This window comes from Micrasema longulum, unplaced genomic scaffold, assembly GCF_059751315.1.
Source record: "Micrasema longulum isolate JH-2025_06_02 unplaced genomic scaffold, ASM5975131v1 h1tg000004l, whole genome shotgun sequence".
In the NCBI taxonomy this organism is placed as follows: Eukaryota; Metazoa; Arthropoda; class Insecta; order Trichoptera; family Brachycentridae; genus Micrasema; species Micrasema longulum.
The window spans coordinates 448550-467412 of NW_028277213.1; the positions used below are offsets into that span (position 1 = coordinate 448550).

Genomic DNA, 18863 nt, shown 5'->3' on the forward strand with positions numbered 1-18863 from the left:
ATTATGAACCTAATAGGTGCATGCATCAATAAAATCATGCACCTATGTATTTTTATTTAATTTAATTAAACTTGATTCTAATTATTACTATTATTTTGGTTTTTAATACACCTAATGAGGAACTTCAGCCCTACGAATGTTCGATATGAAAAATGTTTTCTTACGTGCGGTAAAAATTAAAGCATTGAATTGTACGACAAAGTATCTTGAAAATGTATGAAAAAAGTCCTAAAAAATATTTTAACTAAAACGAACTTCTTTGAACGGTGGAACTAGTTCATATGAATCAATCAATGATAAGAGAGTTGTGAAAGATTTCCGGTTTACGGGGTAAGTGAAAGGGCCAATCGACAGAACTGACCGAGAAGAAGCGAAAGAGAACTCGAAACGCAAATAATAAAAAAATTCAAAACCACTGAACTTCCCGATTGTACGCAAAAACTCTTGCAAAAATGTTATTTTTTTTTTAGTAAGAATTTTTTGGACTGCACCATTTTTATGAATCAAAATTATTAATTAAATACATATTAACTACTTTCTAATGTAAATCATCTTACTTAAAAAACTTAAATAAATATTCCAAATATGTAAAAAAAAAAAATGTAAATTATGATTGTACAGCAACTATATAAATACATAAAATGACTTATTACATTCACATAAATTTTGCAACAAACAATCACTTTTCCACTATTCTAAAATGTATGAATAGTTGTTTGGAACTGAAAATCACTAGCTAAAAATTATTAAACATGGCAAAAATAACATTTTAAAAAAACATCCTGTTTGTGTTGCTTGCTGGCAATTTGCTGTGATGTTCAGCATATTATACATGTGTATATTGTTCAACTCTCCCTTTCCTTCCTTATTCTCTCTACATGCATCCCCGTTGCAATCCCGAACCGTTTACTGCAAGTATTTATTTTCTCTTTTTCTGTAAAAATTATATATGCAAGGGTTGCATTTACCGTTAAGAGACCTTTATCTGTTTTTCGCGATGCCGATGTTATTTCTGATGATGACGCTCTGTTGAAGATAATCAATGATAATGACCGTGCTGATCGCCGTCTGACCGTCCATGAGCTCGCAATTTTTATTCCAGATGTCAGTAAGCTTACCATATAAACAAATTAGATGAAAAAAATTGGGTATGCAAAGGTGCATGCACACAGTCAATATCACCACTGCGCCTTTGGACTCATTCAAATGTCATGTCCTACGTCATCCTCCTCGTAGCCCCGACCTGGCACCGAGTGATTTCCATCTTTTCCTTCGCCCGAAGCGACATTTGATCGGTAAACGCTTTGAAACCGACGAGGACATCGAGGAAGAGGTGAGAACATTTTTGAGGTTTTTAATGGCGGTACCGGAGTTCTACGACAAGTGAATCAAAGACTTTGTGCCACCTCTCACCGAGTGCATCAATCGTAACGGGGACTACGTCGAAAAATAGTGTACCTACAATCAACGATGTATATAAGGGAGGGGATTTAGGGGTTCAAACCCCCCCCCCCTTATTGGAAAGTAGTTTACACTAAATATAATAAATATTGTACTCCATGTCCGGGGGGGGGATGGAGAGTACAATTCTGCATGCAAAATAAAACCAGATTCCTGGATGCGCGTTTTTGTCTCAATGGCTGCTTTTAGGTAATAACCTAGATACCTTAGGTTCCGAGTTTGAATCCTTAAAAGATAGACATTAAATATTTAAAGGCGATTTTACATTATAATGAAAATAAATTAAATAATTCAATAACATGAAATATCATTGATCTCTGAAACCTGAAGCATAAGACTGATCAGCTTACTTGTCAATCAATATACCTACTTTTGGTGTAACAGTGCAATGCCCTATGCACCATGGGGTGTAGATAGCGATATGATGATAATAATGAATATTGAAAACCTTATAGGTGCCTTCTGTGAAGTTTTAACTTTAAGATAAATATTTAAAAACACTATATATCTCCAGAACGCCCCCTCATGTGGAAGCTACAAATATGCCCGTGCCTACAAAGTCATAATATCATGCTTTTTATGTAAAAATACTGAATTTCAACATATTGCATTCATGGACAACCCTCGTATTACATAGTACAACTTGTGGAAACCTGTTATCGCTTTTGACCCCTCACAATATTTTTTTAATTTTCCGAATGCGGTTGGGGCATTGTGTGGGATCCCACCTGGCAAGGCTTAAGGTATTAGACTCCCCAATGTGCGAGTGCCTTTTGAGTGAGGAGGATTTCAACCACATGTTCCTCTTCTGCCCGATAAATGATGGATTCCCATCCTTCCTTCCTGAAATATCCAAACACTCCCACCTCCTGCTAACATGCAAACCCTTCTCCACTCTCCTAAACTTCCTAACCTCGAAACTATTATTGGAATTTCTCAAAACCTTTAAGGTGACACGCCAACAAAATTTAAAAACATGTAGAACCATCGGTTTTCCAAACACAGCATTCACCACATTGTGTCACCAACCACAATATAAAGCAGATTTTTATACATTTTCATTTTGATTCAACCCTTTTGTTTTGGTTTTTGTGTCAATAACGCATTAAGAGTATGTAGTTAACTCGCTTGAAGGTGCTATTTATTGAGCTTTTTAAATATTGTAGAAACATTGCTATGGACAAATCATAGATTATCAATAAATCAACTTGTTTAGAACACTTATTTTTCTGTAGATTTAAATTTGTTCTCATTTAGTCTGATACATATTTTTTATTTCTTAAAATGCATACATAATCTCAGAACAGATCATCCAGCTTTTAACACATAACTTAGTACTTTCGCTGTTTTTCTAAGCTATGTGCTTGCTTCCAAGAAAATGTTTTTTTTCATCCTTACTCTCTGTAATTAAATTGTTACAAATGTAACTATTAAAACAGTTGCAATAAAAATACTACTAACAAATAAGTCCACAGACCGATCCATTTGAATTGGGAGCTGTATTTTTTTTTTAAATCTGTTCATTCGTAACTAATTGAGCCCATTTCCAGGTGAAGTGTACCAACTAACAAAATGGTCAAACTCTTGTGTTCAATGTTTTAACTCTAAACTTTTTTAGTATTTTTTTTTTTTTACTTAACTGTTTAGATATTTTTAATTAACATGGATGCTTTGTACAAATAGAACCGGGGAAAAAAGGTTTTTGAATTTTAATGTTGCAGAAATGTAATTTAAGCAATGAGTTTACTTCACCTTTAATATGTCAGTCAGTTTACTTCCCATGCAATGAGCTCAATTATAATTTTTATTTACTTTTTAATTTAAGTTTTTTTATCTTAATATTCCGTGACATGATCTCATTTATCAAACAATCATAATTATATTAAAGACCAAAGAATTAAATTTATATCAAATATGACTAATGTATAAAATGTTATATGTAATCAAATAAAAATATGACTTTGTATAATATTATAATATCAACAACATTCTATTACTTTGTTGATTGAATATATTTTGTACTCGGATTATATTATATGAAATGTTTAGACTAGCAACGATAATAAATTGTATGTAATAAAACATGTTACTATGTTTTTAATGTTGCATTGAGTAAAAAACTTACATTCGTACTCGTTACTACTGGGAAGTTTTCTTAATGTTATGATACAATTTATCTGGATAAATAATATAATATGTATCACTGGATTTGAATTGAATAAGCATAAGGCACCTTTCAATAATTAAAACTATAATAATATGTGTGCTTTAATTGTTAAATAGTAAAATGATATTACGAATATATTTAAAGTTAGCTTGCATTTATAATTTATTTCATATTCTTCATTCTTTAAAATATATCACATAATGAGCTTAACACCTCTAAATAACAGCTTTATTACAAATTTTAAAAATGCATCGTTTAAAGTTGGTCTCCGTAATCTTAATGTACATACATATATTTGGATTTTCAACACTACTGAAAATTTTTGAAAAGTTTGTACTTGCCATTAAAATAAAAAATTACTTTCATTCATTTTTGTTACCCACTCAATACATTTTCCTTTGAATAAAAATTATCACACTTGTAAGATTTCGCTTGTGGGGGGTTTGAGTAACCCAAAAAAAACCCTAGTTGGAGATTGACAGACGAAATGAGGTTGAGGTTTAATGCGTATTTATTACATGGCGAATAAGATGCAGCACTTGGTTATGAAGCACGAAAGCAACGACAATAATAACTGACTGACTGAACTGGACTACATGTTGGAATTGACTGATTCGAGCTGACTTGGATGGGCCACGTTTCTTTGTTCTTCATGCCTCCATGGCGGGACTGAAGTTAATGTACTCCAGGACGTTGCTCTTACGTGGACGGATGTCTTATGTGCAATACTGTTACTCTTGCAGAATATGATGTATTGTAATCAATGTAAAATGTTGAGTTGCTTCTTCAGTCGTTGCTCTATATGTGTCATCCATTACTAGACCCCCCACATACTTCTGAAACTGGCATTTATAATTATTTAAATGGTATAAATTCAGTAATTTAAAACTAATAAATTTGGATAGTGACAATATTTATGTTCTACTCAATGTAAACATTGTTCAGAATATCCAATACATATATGTTTTTGCTTCGTTTTTTTAACTATGTTTTTACTACATTTTTTACCATGTTTTTACTCCATTTTTTGCTTTGTTTTTCACTTTGTCCTCTATCTTTATTACTATTTCTATACATTGATTACTGTTTTTTATGTTTTTTTTACTGTCTTAGAAGGGGTAAATAACCCTAGTTAGGCAGTCAAAGCAACTTTGTATAAATTATAGTTTTGTGTATGTAATATAATGATAATAAATAAATAATTAAATATATACAAAAAATATATTATTGTTGGTTTAAAATGTTTTTTTCTCTCGGTGTATATGAATTCTTACAACTATCATTAAAAATATTTGTACTGCTCCAGTTTTGTATTCATGATGTGATATTATATTTTTGTATCATTAATTACCATAACTAAAATTGCTTATTGCGTGATACGTAGTTTAAATAGTTAAATTTTTTCACTGATTTTCAGATAATAGATAACATATTGTATCCACTACGTCCTTTGTATTTTATATCCACTATATTATTATGTTAATCTTAATTGTTAAAAAATGATCACTCTAAATTATTATAACACCCCTTCAGTTTTATCATGTGTATATTCCGATTCTTTAATATAATAAATTTATTTCTTTTTTCTTTTGTAAATAGTCAATGTGTTCTCCTTTTTAAAATATGAGCTTCTGTTAATAAGCAAATTGTGTAAATACCTGTTCAAATCACATTCCAATAAAGGCTGTAGATTATAAGAAACATATTTTTAAATGTAATAAAACATAGTATTGTATAAATTGAATTTTTACTTTTTGTTACACCTTGCGTATTTTTTTATGTAAAAATAACTTAAGAATTACAATGCCCTTTGAATGGGATTTTCTAGGCTGAAAACATTAACGCATTCTTAGAAACAATTCAAATAAATGACTAATGTGTGTATATTGTTTAATCCTAGTATTCCCTCTAGATTCACCTGAACACATCACACCTTATCTTCACTGATATTCTTAATTTATTGATACATATATGTAATTATTGATTGATATCAATGATTTCACTCTTTTTTTTATAAACATACATAATTCAATCTCTTAATTCACTAAAATCATACTTCTATATTAGAATTAAAGTTGCAATATGATAACTGACCACACTTTTCTTTTGACATATTTTTACAGTTATCTAGTTAAGAATATCATATTTATATATTTTTTTAAATACACTACGTTTTGTCTATCATCTTTATGTTTTGTCTATCATATTGCTATATTTATTGTATAATCAAAATGCAGTTCTAAGAATGTGATTTTCTTCAAAAAAATTTTTGCTTGCTATTACTGATCAAAATGCTCTTATCATAATCATTACTTGATACTTTTATGTGCTACTTAATGACAACATGATACATTTATTTATTAATAAAGGGTATAAGTTATTCCATTTAGTTTTTATTTTGAATCTTAATATAAGACACACATAAACACATTATAATAATAACAATATAATAGTTTATTTTAATATTAGTTTTCAAATAAAGGGAAATGAAGCCTTTTCTCTCAAAACAGCAGTACCTACCTATAATGAATTAAAATAATGTTTGTAATACCCTATCTTCAGTGGCAGTTTATTATGTAAGAAAAAATAATGTTTATTTCCGTTCAAACTACCATTTAATTACAAATATTTATACCCTTATTAGAGAGAGCACCATTTCTTACATGTGGGCTGTTAAAGCATCTACAGTTAAAGAAAAAAATAATTTTATTGATGTTAGTGCCTTTCAGCCAATATATAAGACAAACGCGACACAATATTTGAATAATAAATCTATGAATAAATTCAACTGTTTTATTTTATCTTTTAATTCAAGTAAAAACAACCTCTAACAAAAAACTATTTGTTATATTTCATTATTATTATAATCCTGTGAATACCTAACAAATTCACAATGTTTTAAAAACCTATATACCTACAGGTAAAAAAGTAATTGGCAGAAAAAACCGTACAAATGTTTTTGAAATTGTATTTAATTTTAATTCATAGTTTTGATTAATTTAGTTTTTACATTTACATTTTTTTTACATTTACCAGTACAAGTACCAACTCATTTTCAAGAATGCAGCTCCGAGTGTGAAATAAAACCATTTTTAAAAACCCTGATAAAGGAAATCATGCGGAGAGAAGTCTGCATTGTAGTTTAGTAGTTGGCGTTTGCCTACCATGCTTGAGGTCCCAGGTTTGATTCCTGGTGTGGACGTGAAATGGTTTAAAAGTGATTCTACACTGCAATATTTCATTGTTCATTGACTGGGACTTGCAACGCAAGACTGATCACATTACCTTCTATGTAACAAATATGATCAAAATATGCTGCAATTGTAATACCATTTCAATGCCCTATGCACTACTGGGTGTAGATAGGGAAATGATGATGAAATACTTACTCTAATCAAACAACAATTATTGAGTATTACGTAGATATTATTTATTTATTCTGGAAGCTGTCTTTCATTTACTGTGATTCTGCGTTTGGTAGCCTTTGTCATAACTAGCATTGGGAACCTCCACCAAGAAAACATCGTTAGATTCTGAAAAATTAATCGGTAGATTCATTGTCGTAGATGGGGGGGAGAGGGGGAAGACTCCTCCGTAAATTCGTATTGAAATATTTAGAAACATTGACGCGTTTTTTCCCAATACAAACAAGGTTGATTTTATAATTTAAAATGAAAATACCTGCTTATTTTACGGGGACAAAAGATTTTAATGCCTGAATATTTTAAACAGGTATGTTTAGCTCGCATCAAGGTATGTCGTATCAGACTAAAAACATTCATTTTATATTTTATTTATTTGAATTTTTATTTTCTATCATCGATTTCTATGGTAACACATTTCCGTTTATCTTTGAAATCGCATGTTCTCTTCAAGGAACTCAATGACGTTACCTGTCAGAAGTCTATCCCTTCTTTCGTTTTTCGCTTGTCATCATTTTCACAGAATTTTGTCAACAAGGGCTATCTCTAAAACATATATAAATCATCAGTCGAATAATTTCTGTTCCGCTCGTTCTGTAAGTTAAGTTTCTATCATAACCTTAAAACATATTTTTTTAACCTTGACAGCAATAACATCAAGGATTATTTCCCTTTTTTGTTAGTTTTTTCAGCTGGATTCTCATAAACAAAGAAGCTCCCATTTCAAGATGCCTTTTGAATATCCCACCGCTCGAAGAGATGAAACTGTGTTTGATGAATATCACGGAACTAAGGTAAAACATGTTATTTATTTGTTAACGGCCGTAGCCAATTTTTATTCTTATATTCTATATAATTTACTATCGGGCGTTGTCTGAAAGTCATACACTGATAAGATTCCAATAAAGTATCCTTAAAAATATTTTCTAATTAATAAGTATACATTTTTTTGTATAAAATTCAAATGTCACATTCGATCGATAAAATTATCCCAGTCAAAATACAATCTTTAATCAACTTAATCAAACTCATCTCATGCTTTGTTTTTTTGAAAGCCTTTTGTGATTGAAAAAAGTAATAGTCACACACCTCAAAAAGGCTTAACTTGAATTAAAATTTCGTATATTTCATAATGATGTTTGCTGGAAAGGCGAAACTTTCAGAAAAATGGTTTATTGATACTCACCAATCGCTCAAAATTATTTTGAACCTAAGTATTTTTCAAAAACTAAATACATTTAAAAAAAAACAGAAGGAATGTACAATGTATTACTATCTCTTTCAGACGGGGTGTTCTAGCGATAGAAATAAAACGTAATATGTATATATAATATGTAGATTTAGAAAAATAAAAACTCACTTTCCACACAGTAGCCAGGCTCTTTATAGATCTGGGCTTAGAGGGCTAGAACTATTCACGGATACAATGTGTCACAATAGATCTTTACAGGTCGCAGTGACATCAGGAGCTTGCAGAGCACTGACCCCCACCTCTAAGAATAAGAATATATGTAGCAATATTAAAGTACCAACCTATTTTTTTTCTCTTCGTAATTTAAGATTTCTGATCCTTACCGGTGGCTAGAAGATCCGGCATCTGAGGCTACGGCCAAATTTGTAGAAGCTCAGAATGCAGTGACCAGACCATATTTGGATAGCTGTCCTCACAAAGAGAATATTAATGCTCGGCTGACTCAGCTGTGGAACCACCCCAAATACTCTTGCCCTTTCAAAAGAAACAACAAATATTTCTTTTTTATGAACACCGGGCTACAAAATCAAAGGTAAGTTTAAGAATACTTATTTATCTTATTTAAATATGCATTTTTTATCAATAAAACTATACTGCTGTAGCAATAGGAACCAAATTGAAAAGACTGAATTTTCTAGTGAAGCTGCAAATAAAACATTATATAGTATTATCTAAAAAAAGAGTAACGAGATTTTGTATTATTATTTTGTCATGTACGATCTTTAGTTAGAAGGTTAGAACAAAGTTTGTACAACATTTATTATAAGGTAGTCCCAATGGTTTTTGATCTAAGTGTGCTCTGAGTTATTGAGGATTATATAGGTTTATATATTATATTTTCTTTGTAATCTGTAATATTTTTTTAGTGTCCTTTATGTACAAAATTCTCTGGATGGAGAATCGAGTGTTTTCCTCGACCCTAACTCTTTGTCTGATGATGGGACTGTAGCACTCTCCAGTTCTGCATTTTCCGAGGATGAGAAGACCTTTGCCTATGGTCTGAGTGCGAGTGGATCCGACTGGATTACCATTCACTTCAAAGATGTCGACACAGGTTCCTAAAGCACTATTTACTGGCCATCTTTGAGATAATAAATTAAATCAAATTAAATATATTTTGCTCTTGCAAGTAAATCATTAACCATTTGGCTTTTTATAAATATCCAAATGATTAGAGCGTTGTATGAAATTTTATTATGATAATTTTGCAGGTAATGATTATCCGGAAGTCCTTGAGAAAGTAAAGTTTTCTTCCATTTCCTGGACGGAGGACAATAAAGGAATTTTTTATGGGGTATGAATTTGACATTCGTTTAAAAAATATCTACGAGGTGTGTTCAGAAAATAATGAGAATTTTTAAATTTTGCTGGTTTAGAGAGTTCAATTGTCATTTTTTTTGTTGATTATGTTGGTATACGTGCCCCTGAAGTATGAAATTTTTTTTGGCTGTATTCACTGTTTTACTTTGTCTGTGGCAGTCGCTAAGGTTAGATGTTAAAAAAAATGGATCAAAGAATTAGTATCAAATTTTAAAAATTTTTATTATTATATATTTTTTATTATATTTAGTTATTTTCTGAACACACCTCGTATATGAAGTGGAAACAAAAGTTGGCAGTCTTTTAGTCATAATGAACATTTCAAATAGGAAAAACTGCACTTAAAAAGGAGCATATTTAACTAAACTGCTGCACTAATGGCTAATGCTTTTTTCTGTTTTTTTAAAAATAAAAATACAATTTGATGCAGTCCAATATTAGAATTGATTTATAAAATATGTAACAGTAAGAACTGTAAACAGGTGCAATAAACAAAACCAAAACAATTAGATTTTTTAAAAACTTGTTTTTCATTTTCGTACTTTTTTAATACTTTATTTCATAGATTTTTATGAAATTATTTTACTTATAAAATATTATACTTTTAGGTTAATGCGAGAATAAAACTACAGTTTACTGCTGTTTTTTTGAAGAAAATAGTGTATGAACTGCACTTAAATTTTGAGTAATTTTGCTCCTTAAATTTATTTTTTTTTTTTGTAAAAAAGAATTGTTAGCGTTTTCATAATTTACCAAAATATTTCAATTTTGATGGCCATTTTCAACGAACTGTAAATAACTCACTATTACAAAATGGAAATCAAGTTGAGGTAGAGTGGGGTTCGAACCGCGGGAACTCTGATCCGGCAACACTAGCCACAGGACCCCAATCCAATTTAAAATAAAGTGTTAAATATATTTTTTAGCGCTACCCCGATCAGTCTGGCAAGACAGATGGTTCAGAAACACAAGCCAATAGAGACCACAAATTGTACTATCATACTGTGAATACTCCCCAGACAAAAGATGTTTTGGTGGCCGAGTTCCCTGATGAACCGCTCTGGCGAATGTAAGTGGAATATTTTCGTAAATATCGTACCTTATCATAAATAAGTTTTTAAAATAAGCATGTTATTTATTTATTTATTTATTATATATATACGGCCTAAGCCAATTACAACAGTTACATGAAGAAACATAAATGCAAGAAACTGAACAAAAAGAACATAAAACTATTTAGCAAAGACAAACAAGGGCAAAACAATAATTGTGTACAATATATTCAAAAAAACGAAAGACCTAAAACTTTGAGCTAAACCATGCCAATCCAACTTCATCCCACACTGTTTAGTCGCGAAGAGATCTACGAAAAGCCGGAAGATCTATCCCAAAAAATTCCAAGTCGTGTGATGAATTGACAAATCTACACATTCTGGACATTGGGGCATGCTATGGCCTTTTTGAAAGTTGTTTTTTTCATTTGTAATATTTTTAAAAGTGTATTCATATTAATTGAGTTTTAATTTAACCATCAGCAATGTACAATTTTTCATTTAAGAAAAATGTATTATGTTTTAGACAACTTCGTGCAGAAAAATATTTTAAATAGGTGTAATAAAAATATTTTTGATAGAAAAAAACAACTTTTATGAGCTTTTTTATTATTACCGTATTTGTAAGTCCATGCATAATATTTATTTGTAATAAAAAGCTCGTAAAATATGTTGTTTTCTTTTATAAAAATATTTTCATTTTATACTATTACATAATTTGTATTTTATAATTCCATGTGATATTTGAAAATATGAACAACTTATGGATATAGTATCATAAAATTTCAGTGGCTTGCATTGTTATGGCTATTAATATGTTTGTGCCTGATAATAATAATAAACAATGTGTATATTTTTAATACATTTAGATACATTAATGATCTACTTAACAATTAGGTCCATCACTTTTCTTGGATTCCATTTAGGGTAATTCTGTATCAGACCACAGAGAGGAGTGATATTTAAAATATGGGTGACCCAATAAGTGGCACCCTATGCCAGTTACTGGTACTGCCAGTTATTGTTTATTAGTTAAGGTATAACTACACAGGTGTTCAAATTTTATTTGTACAATATCTAAATAAATACATTACAATTACAAATGTGTGTTTGAAGTGAAACATTAAATGAAGCAAGAGTAATATCAAAAGTAAAACTCCAATACTTGGCAGCCTGCCAGGTATTGGATTTTTTTTTTCTAGAACCAGTAACTGGCATCTCTATAACATTATATATTATAACAAATTAACTATCCTGGTTTTGTCATGTTTAATTTATGAAGAGACATTGAGAAATTTTGATAAAAAAATTGTAATGTTATTAAAAGTTTATATTAGTTCTTAAGATGTTATGAACTAAGTTAATAAAGCACAAATAAATAAATAATTGATTCATGAACACAAAAAAACATTAATATTTTTAAAACATGAAATCCTTTTTTTGACAAACAAACAAAAACACAACCTTTTTTTGACAAACATATTGAATTTACTGCCTGAAGTACATTAGCAAGTGGGTATATGGCGTTAGTTTGTCCATTTTACACATTAAGACAATGTTTTGAATCATATTGTAATATTGGCTGATTAGACGGTTTCGGAACGCACCCTGCTAGTTATTGAAGACCTGCCAGCGACAGGATCCTCCACCTTAGTATAAAAACAATAATGGACCAAAGGCTTTTTAGTACCATATTTAGATTGAAATAGCTTTGCCATGTGTGTAATTTTCACTCTATTAGGATTTTGTAGATGTACATCACTAATGACGAGGTTCTCAGCAGAATCGTAGAAGGGAGGCACCCAATCAAAACTATCTCAAGAGAGGCGAGCCTAATAGATCGACCACATTATACGCCATGAGGGTCTCCTGCATGACCTAATAGAGGGAATGGCTGAGGGGACAAATCACAGAGGGCGCCCCCGACGGACGTATTTTGAGCAAGTGTGCGAGGATTTAAACTGCGCCTCATACCAAGTTGAATAGGGCTGCAGAGAATAGAGATCAATGAAGGACTTTGCTGTAAACCAATCCCCAAGATTGAAACTGTGAAGAAAAGAAGAAGATGTAAATTATCTTTTTTTTCTAGTTTCGATCCCCAGGATTTGCTGCAAACACCCTCATTTCCTTCTCCCTTCTTGTCTGTGGTTAGTGATTATATTTAACGTATTCACTTTTTTCAGTGGTGCTGAAGTGAGTGACTGCGGCCGGTACCTCATAGTTTCACCCGTAAAGGATTGCAGGGACAATCTGTTATTCTTTGCAGATTTACATAAAACTCCTGAAATTAGTGGGAAATTGGAACTTACGCAGTTTGTTTTTAAATTTGAAGCTGATTATGAGGTAATTTGGTCAGCAAAAATTCGTCATTAAGTGTTTTAATTTAGCTGCGCCCTCAGTAAAATATTAAAATGATGTGCCTTGTCGCCTTTTGATTTTGTTTGAATGTATAAATCTAGAGTTTTTTTTGTAGCATAAGATATAATTACATATTTTTGTTTTGCTTTCTTTTTTTTAGTAAAGTTTGTTCTTCTATATGTACTTTTCCAATATAAAATTTTTGGAGCATAAATTTGTAACTTCCTATAATTTTGTGTTTCAGTATATAACTAATGAAGGTTCTAAATTTATATTTCGAACTAACAAAGATGCTCCAAACTACCGTCTCATTACTATAGATCTAGAAAATACCCAAGAAGAAAACTGGATAACTCTTTTACCGGTAAATATTTTATATTAGAAACATACATTTTATAAAGTAAAATCCCTAAATCACATTTTTCAAGGGACTGATAAAATAAAATGTAAATGGGAGAGGGGTAGCGAAAAAAAATCATTCAGTAAATGATTTTTTATTTAAAAAGTTATGTTTGAAGAAAAGCTGTGAAAGATCTGTGAAGGATATCCGGTTCGCTTACCGTAATCGAACCAATCGGGAGAACTGACAGAGAAGAACTTCTGACGTCACACGCGGAGTCATATCAGAAATACAAAACTTTAAAAATTCAAAGCGCTTATAATACAATGTATAATTTTTTTTTTTAATTTTGGCTTAGTTCAATAGTCTATTGACAAATAATAAAAAAAACACTGAACTTCCTCATTTTTAATGTTTGGAAGATGTTCCGTTACCTATGTATTTAAAAATATGAAATGGAATAAAAACCTGCATAAAAAGGTCCATCAGAAATACTTTAAAACAAACTTAATAGATAACCATTAAATAAAAAAGTTGTGAATAAATAATAATAGTAATATTGTTTAGTTTGTTTGTTGTAGTTGCTCTTTTCATTTTACATTATGATAAAAACTTTTTTTTTTCCTTGAATATTATTTTATTATGTATATTTTTTAATTTGTGCATATCTAAAATTGTATAGGTACATAGGTAGTACATTTAATAAGTAATGAAAGGAATTAAGCATATCTAATCTCAACAATTCTAAAACATACTTTTAATTTTTAGGAACATAGCACTAATGTTTTGGACTGGGCATCGTGTATCAACAATGATAAATTAGTTATCAACTACATACAAGATGTTAAGGTAAATTATTTTACGCATCAATATAGTTTTTAAATTAAAATAATGCTGTTACATTCAAGAAGTTCATTGATTTTATGTTTCCAGAGTATCCTCCAACTATATTTGCTGCCTTCTGCGGAGTTTTTAAAGACTTTCCCACTGGAGGTGGGGACAATTGTAGGCTTTTCGGGAAAGAAAAAACACACTGAGATGTTCTACCAATTTGTGTCTTTTATGACTCCCGGAGTTATTTACCACTATGATTTTACTCAACCTAATGCTGAGCCAAAGGTACATCATTATTTATTTATTTATTATATACGCTCAGAGGGCTTTTACATGACAGGTACAAAACTACAATGCAAGCATTTCATGGTCAGTATGTAGCAGGGGCGAATCGTCAAAGTAAGCGATTATGCACAGCTTATCATTATATTTGACTTTTAATATTAATAATTTATAGTAACCATGTTTATGGGAAAATAAATAAAGTAATTGTTATTTATTATAAATCACCGTTTATATCTTTCTACAAAAAAATATCTATGAAGTGCGCCCAGCGCCAGCGCTCAGCCCATTCTTACTGAACGATGAAACTAGCCGATTACCTCAGCTTATTCTTCCATACAAAAAAGTTCACTGTATTTTTCGTCTTTAACCCAAGTCGGCTTTTTTAGTACTAAAACAAACTTGCAGATTACAAATATTTTTAGAAGATTCTCTATTTGGAAACTAGTATTTCGAACATTATTTCCGAAGGACTATTTTTCTTTGATGGGATACCGTTGACATATTATGTATCACATAGGACAGGTGGCGTTCGCAGTGCCCGTTTTAGGCATTATTCATTTTAAAAGAAATCGGCCAGTGCCCAAGTCTTGACAGTACTGTCAATGACAGATCATAATGGATATATCTGCTGAATGTCATTGTGGTATTTGTTAATAAACTTTTGTACAAGTATTGTATTAAAATAGTGTAGAATAAAGCTACGTATATCGCGAGGTTAATAATAATAGTAGTTTGAGTTGATTTTCACAGAACCACAAAAAATTAGTCCTTTATAATTACATTACTTACATGTTATGTAAGTACTTATATGTAGTACAAATTGATGAACATTTTTAATAGATTACCTATAAAATAAATCACGGCTCGCCACGGTCTAATGAATATGGATCTAATAAACAGAATTTTTAGTATCGAATTACATTATGCTTTATAGATTTTACATAAAAAGAATAAAATATTAGATAAAAGTAGGTAGGTTACATATTTTTGAAAAATTGTAACAGTATACATCATAAGTAAATATCCTCCTGATCGCAGAACCATGACGGATGTGCGAAAAATGCGACACTGACTTTCTTTTTTATTTGATCAAAAAAGTTTTTCCAGGTTTGAAAATAATGAAATATGTATAACTAACCCAATTATCCAAAAATATACTGTTTAGCTTATAAGGTGTCAAAAAAAAATTCATCCGCTCATGTAAAGCTGAAGAAAATCACATGCGTCATTCTACGATCATGACGGTATATTTGGAAGACTTTTCCACCAACTAAAAATGTTTTTATTTCAGGTATTTAGGGAAGTCAAAGTACCAGATCTTGATTCATCCAAGTATGAAGCCAAACAAATTTTCTATTCTAGTAAAGATGGAACCAAAGTACCTATGTTTATTGTATCGAAAAAGGTAATTATCATTTAATAGTCAATGATGAGTCGAAATATTTATTCTGACTTTTTAATATTTACAAAAAAATTTACTTAATTTTGTAGGGAATAAAATTAGACGGAAATAACCCGGTGCTTTTATATGGTTATGGAGGGTTTAATGTAAACATTCAGCCCACTTTCAGTGTGACTCGCTTGGTGTTTATACAACATATGAATGGAATTTTAGCAATTCCTAATATTAGAGGGGGAGGGTAAGTGCTTCAACTAATTTGTTTTTGGTGCATATATGAATGTAAAATACGGTAAAATTATAAATCTCATTCATGAATTATTTGATTAATAATGTTTAGTGAATACGGAGAACGGTGGCACAATGCAGGACGACTGCTCAACAAACAGAATGTTTTTGACGACTTCCAGTCTGCGGCCGAGTACCTGATAGAGAATAAGTACACCAAGCCCCCCCTCCTCACCATCCAGGGGGGCTCCAACGGGGGGCTACTAGTGGCCGCATGCATAAACCAGAGACCCGACCTGTTTGGGGCAGCCATTGCGCAAGTTGGGTAAAGAATGACTTTATAAGTATTATATTATTATTATTATTGCGAGCAGCTTTTGCTGGTGTAATTATATTCAGTACTCATTTTGTTTACAATATTCTTTCTTTAAAAACCTAGCCGCTTAAGTAACAGCTATGTTTGGTAAATTATTTGAATCTAAAGCCCCTCTGCTGGATAGGCAGTTTTAATCAGGGTTGAAGTGGAATTGGAGAAGATATTTTTTTCAGTCTGGCCAAAATAAACAAACGTGTTCTCTAATTTTTAAATTTTTAGTGTGATGGATATGCTGAGATTCCATAAGTTCACTATTGGTCAAGCTTGGGTATCTGACTATGGAAGTTCTGACGAAGAGAAAGATTTTAAAAACCTTATCAAATACTCTCCTCTCCACAACATCAGAAATCTTAAAGCCTCGGGTAAATATTTTTTTATGTTTCCTTTAAGTGGCTTACTCTTTTGCATTTACCACACTGTATTTTTTTTAAATCTCTTGAAATAAATAGTAGTGTATTTTGTAAACAAATTAAGGTTTTTAACTACACATAAATGCTGCTCTCAATTTTTTCCCAGAAGACCACCAGTACCCGGCCACACTAGTCCTTACAGCTGACCATGATGACAGAGTTGTTCCTCTCCACTCTCTCAAGTACATTGCGCAGTTGCAACATTCTGCAGCCGATGTGGACAAGCAGAGGAACCCACTCATGGCACGAGTGGAGACCAAGGCTGGACATGGAAGTGGGAAACCCACTAAAAAAATTGTAAGAATAAACTAAATATTAAGTATCAACGATCATAAAATGACAACGGTCATTTCACTAAACTATTGTTTAAAATATGCACTGGAAAGTAGAAAACTTTGACTATTCATAGGTATTACTTTCAAAGTACATAATACATATGAACAGTAGTAATTTTCGCATGTAGAAAATATATCAAACTACATGATCGTAGAACAATGACGTATGTGATTTTTCTCAACTTTACTTGAGCAGTTTAATTTTTTTTTGACACTTTGTTATAACTTGATAAGTAAGAAAGTATATCGTTTGATATTTGAGTTAGTGTTACACAATATTTTTTTTCAAACTTGGAATATAAAGCCTTAATAAAACCTTTTCAAAATCAAATATGAAAGAAAATCAATGTTGCATTTTTTGCACATCCGTCGTTATTCTATGATCACGACGATATAACTTTTTTTTTTGCTACTGGTTCTACAGTTTATCAATAAGATTTAGCCGATTTTATATTTAGACAATATATAAAATCTTGGATTAAATTGAAATGCATATTTCTAATTTTGTATTTAACCTAAATTTATTCCTAATTCTTTTATTTTAGATTGAAGAACACACAGACATTCTGTGCTTTATCGCCCAATCTTTGGGTATTGAGTTCATCAAATAAGACTGATCCCAACATTCCTGTGTCATACTATACAGCGTGTATTACCATTTGTTTTCAGACAGTACAAGCTTTCGGTATTTTATTTTCTAATCTAGATTTTAAGAAATGTATGAACAAATTTGTTATGTGTTAAGTCAATATATATTGCCATGTATACATATCTGCATTTATTAACAATTAAATTAAATGTGTTTTTTTAACAAGCATTTTATTTTCTTTAAGCTTTATGATTGTAACACCTTATTATTTACCGGACTAATATCATTTTAAAAAACAATACAATATTGCAAAAAATGTATATTATTTTCAAAACAACTTAATCAAATGTCAGCTAAACTTTAGAAATTAAATTTGATTGCTCAGCTTCAAGATCTAATCGCTATAAATTTTTGTTTACATAGATAAATAATGCGATAAAATTTCTGTAGAATATATACATAACATTCTGAAATCTCTCTTACTGCTTTAAAAAATATATAATAAAGATTTTGTAAAATTAAATAAAAAGAGTAATTTATTTTCAGACAATTTATTAAAATATGTACAGATACAAAAATAAAAAATTGTAAAAAAGCCTTTAGAAAATTAAAACAAAAGGTACAGATTATATTTAAAAGGTACCAATAATTATCACTGAAAATAATACAATTATATTTTAGCAACTATACATATAACTTTTTTTTATTTTGACAATATTTAAATACATCTGTTGCATTTCAAACAGAGTTCCGTAATAGTAGATTCAAAGTTATCAAATTTATTGAGTAGCTATATGGGCATGTATTTTTTTTTGGGGGGGCCATTTTCAACACGTAAATAACAAACACTGTTGGAGAATTAGAATCGAGTTGTGGTAGAGTGGGGATAAAAAAATTGACCTCTGATTCGTGAGTGCGACGCTAGCTACAGGACCACAGACTGTACGGCCCATTGTTTTGCTGCGAACTGTAACTTAATACCCAATAGTCATAGAATGGTTTTCCTACATTTGGGCTCCTCTATAGCTTGGCGCA

General features: G+C 30.7%; 1 protein-coding gene across 2 annotated transcripts; it reads left to right on the forward strand.

Moving 5' to 3' along the window:
* Positions 1-7495: 7495 nt before the first annotated feature.
* LOC148285798 (prolyl endopeptidase) lies at positions 7496-18053 on the forward strand. Of its 2 annotated transcripts, none has more exons than XM_088224072.1 (16): positions 7496-7646; positions 7734-7844; positions 8611-8834; positions 9169-9356; positions 9514-9596; positions 10549-10691; positions 12858-13017; positions 13277-13396; positions 14141-14221; positions 14306-14491; positions 15783-15896; positions 15983-16131; positions 16231-16443; positions 16714-16856; positions 17011-17201; positions 17785-18053. In XM_088224072.1, the coding sequence occupies exons 1-16, from the start codon at positions 7512-7514 to the stop codon at positions 17848-17850; spliced, it is 2307 nt and encodes a 768-aa protein (XP_088080198.1). In that variant the 5' UTR covers positions 7496-7511; the 3' UTR covers positions 17851-18053. The 2 variants fall into 2 exon arrangements, with proteins under 2 accessions (XP_088080198.1, XP_088080271.1); XM_088224145.1 differs by having other exon boundaries at positions 17014-17201.
* The last annotated feature ends 810 nt before the right edge of the window (positions 18054-18863 follow it).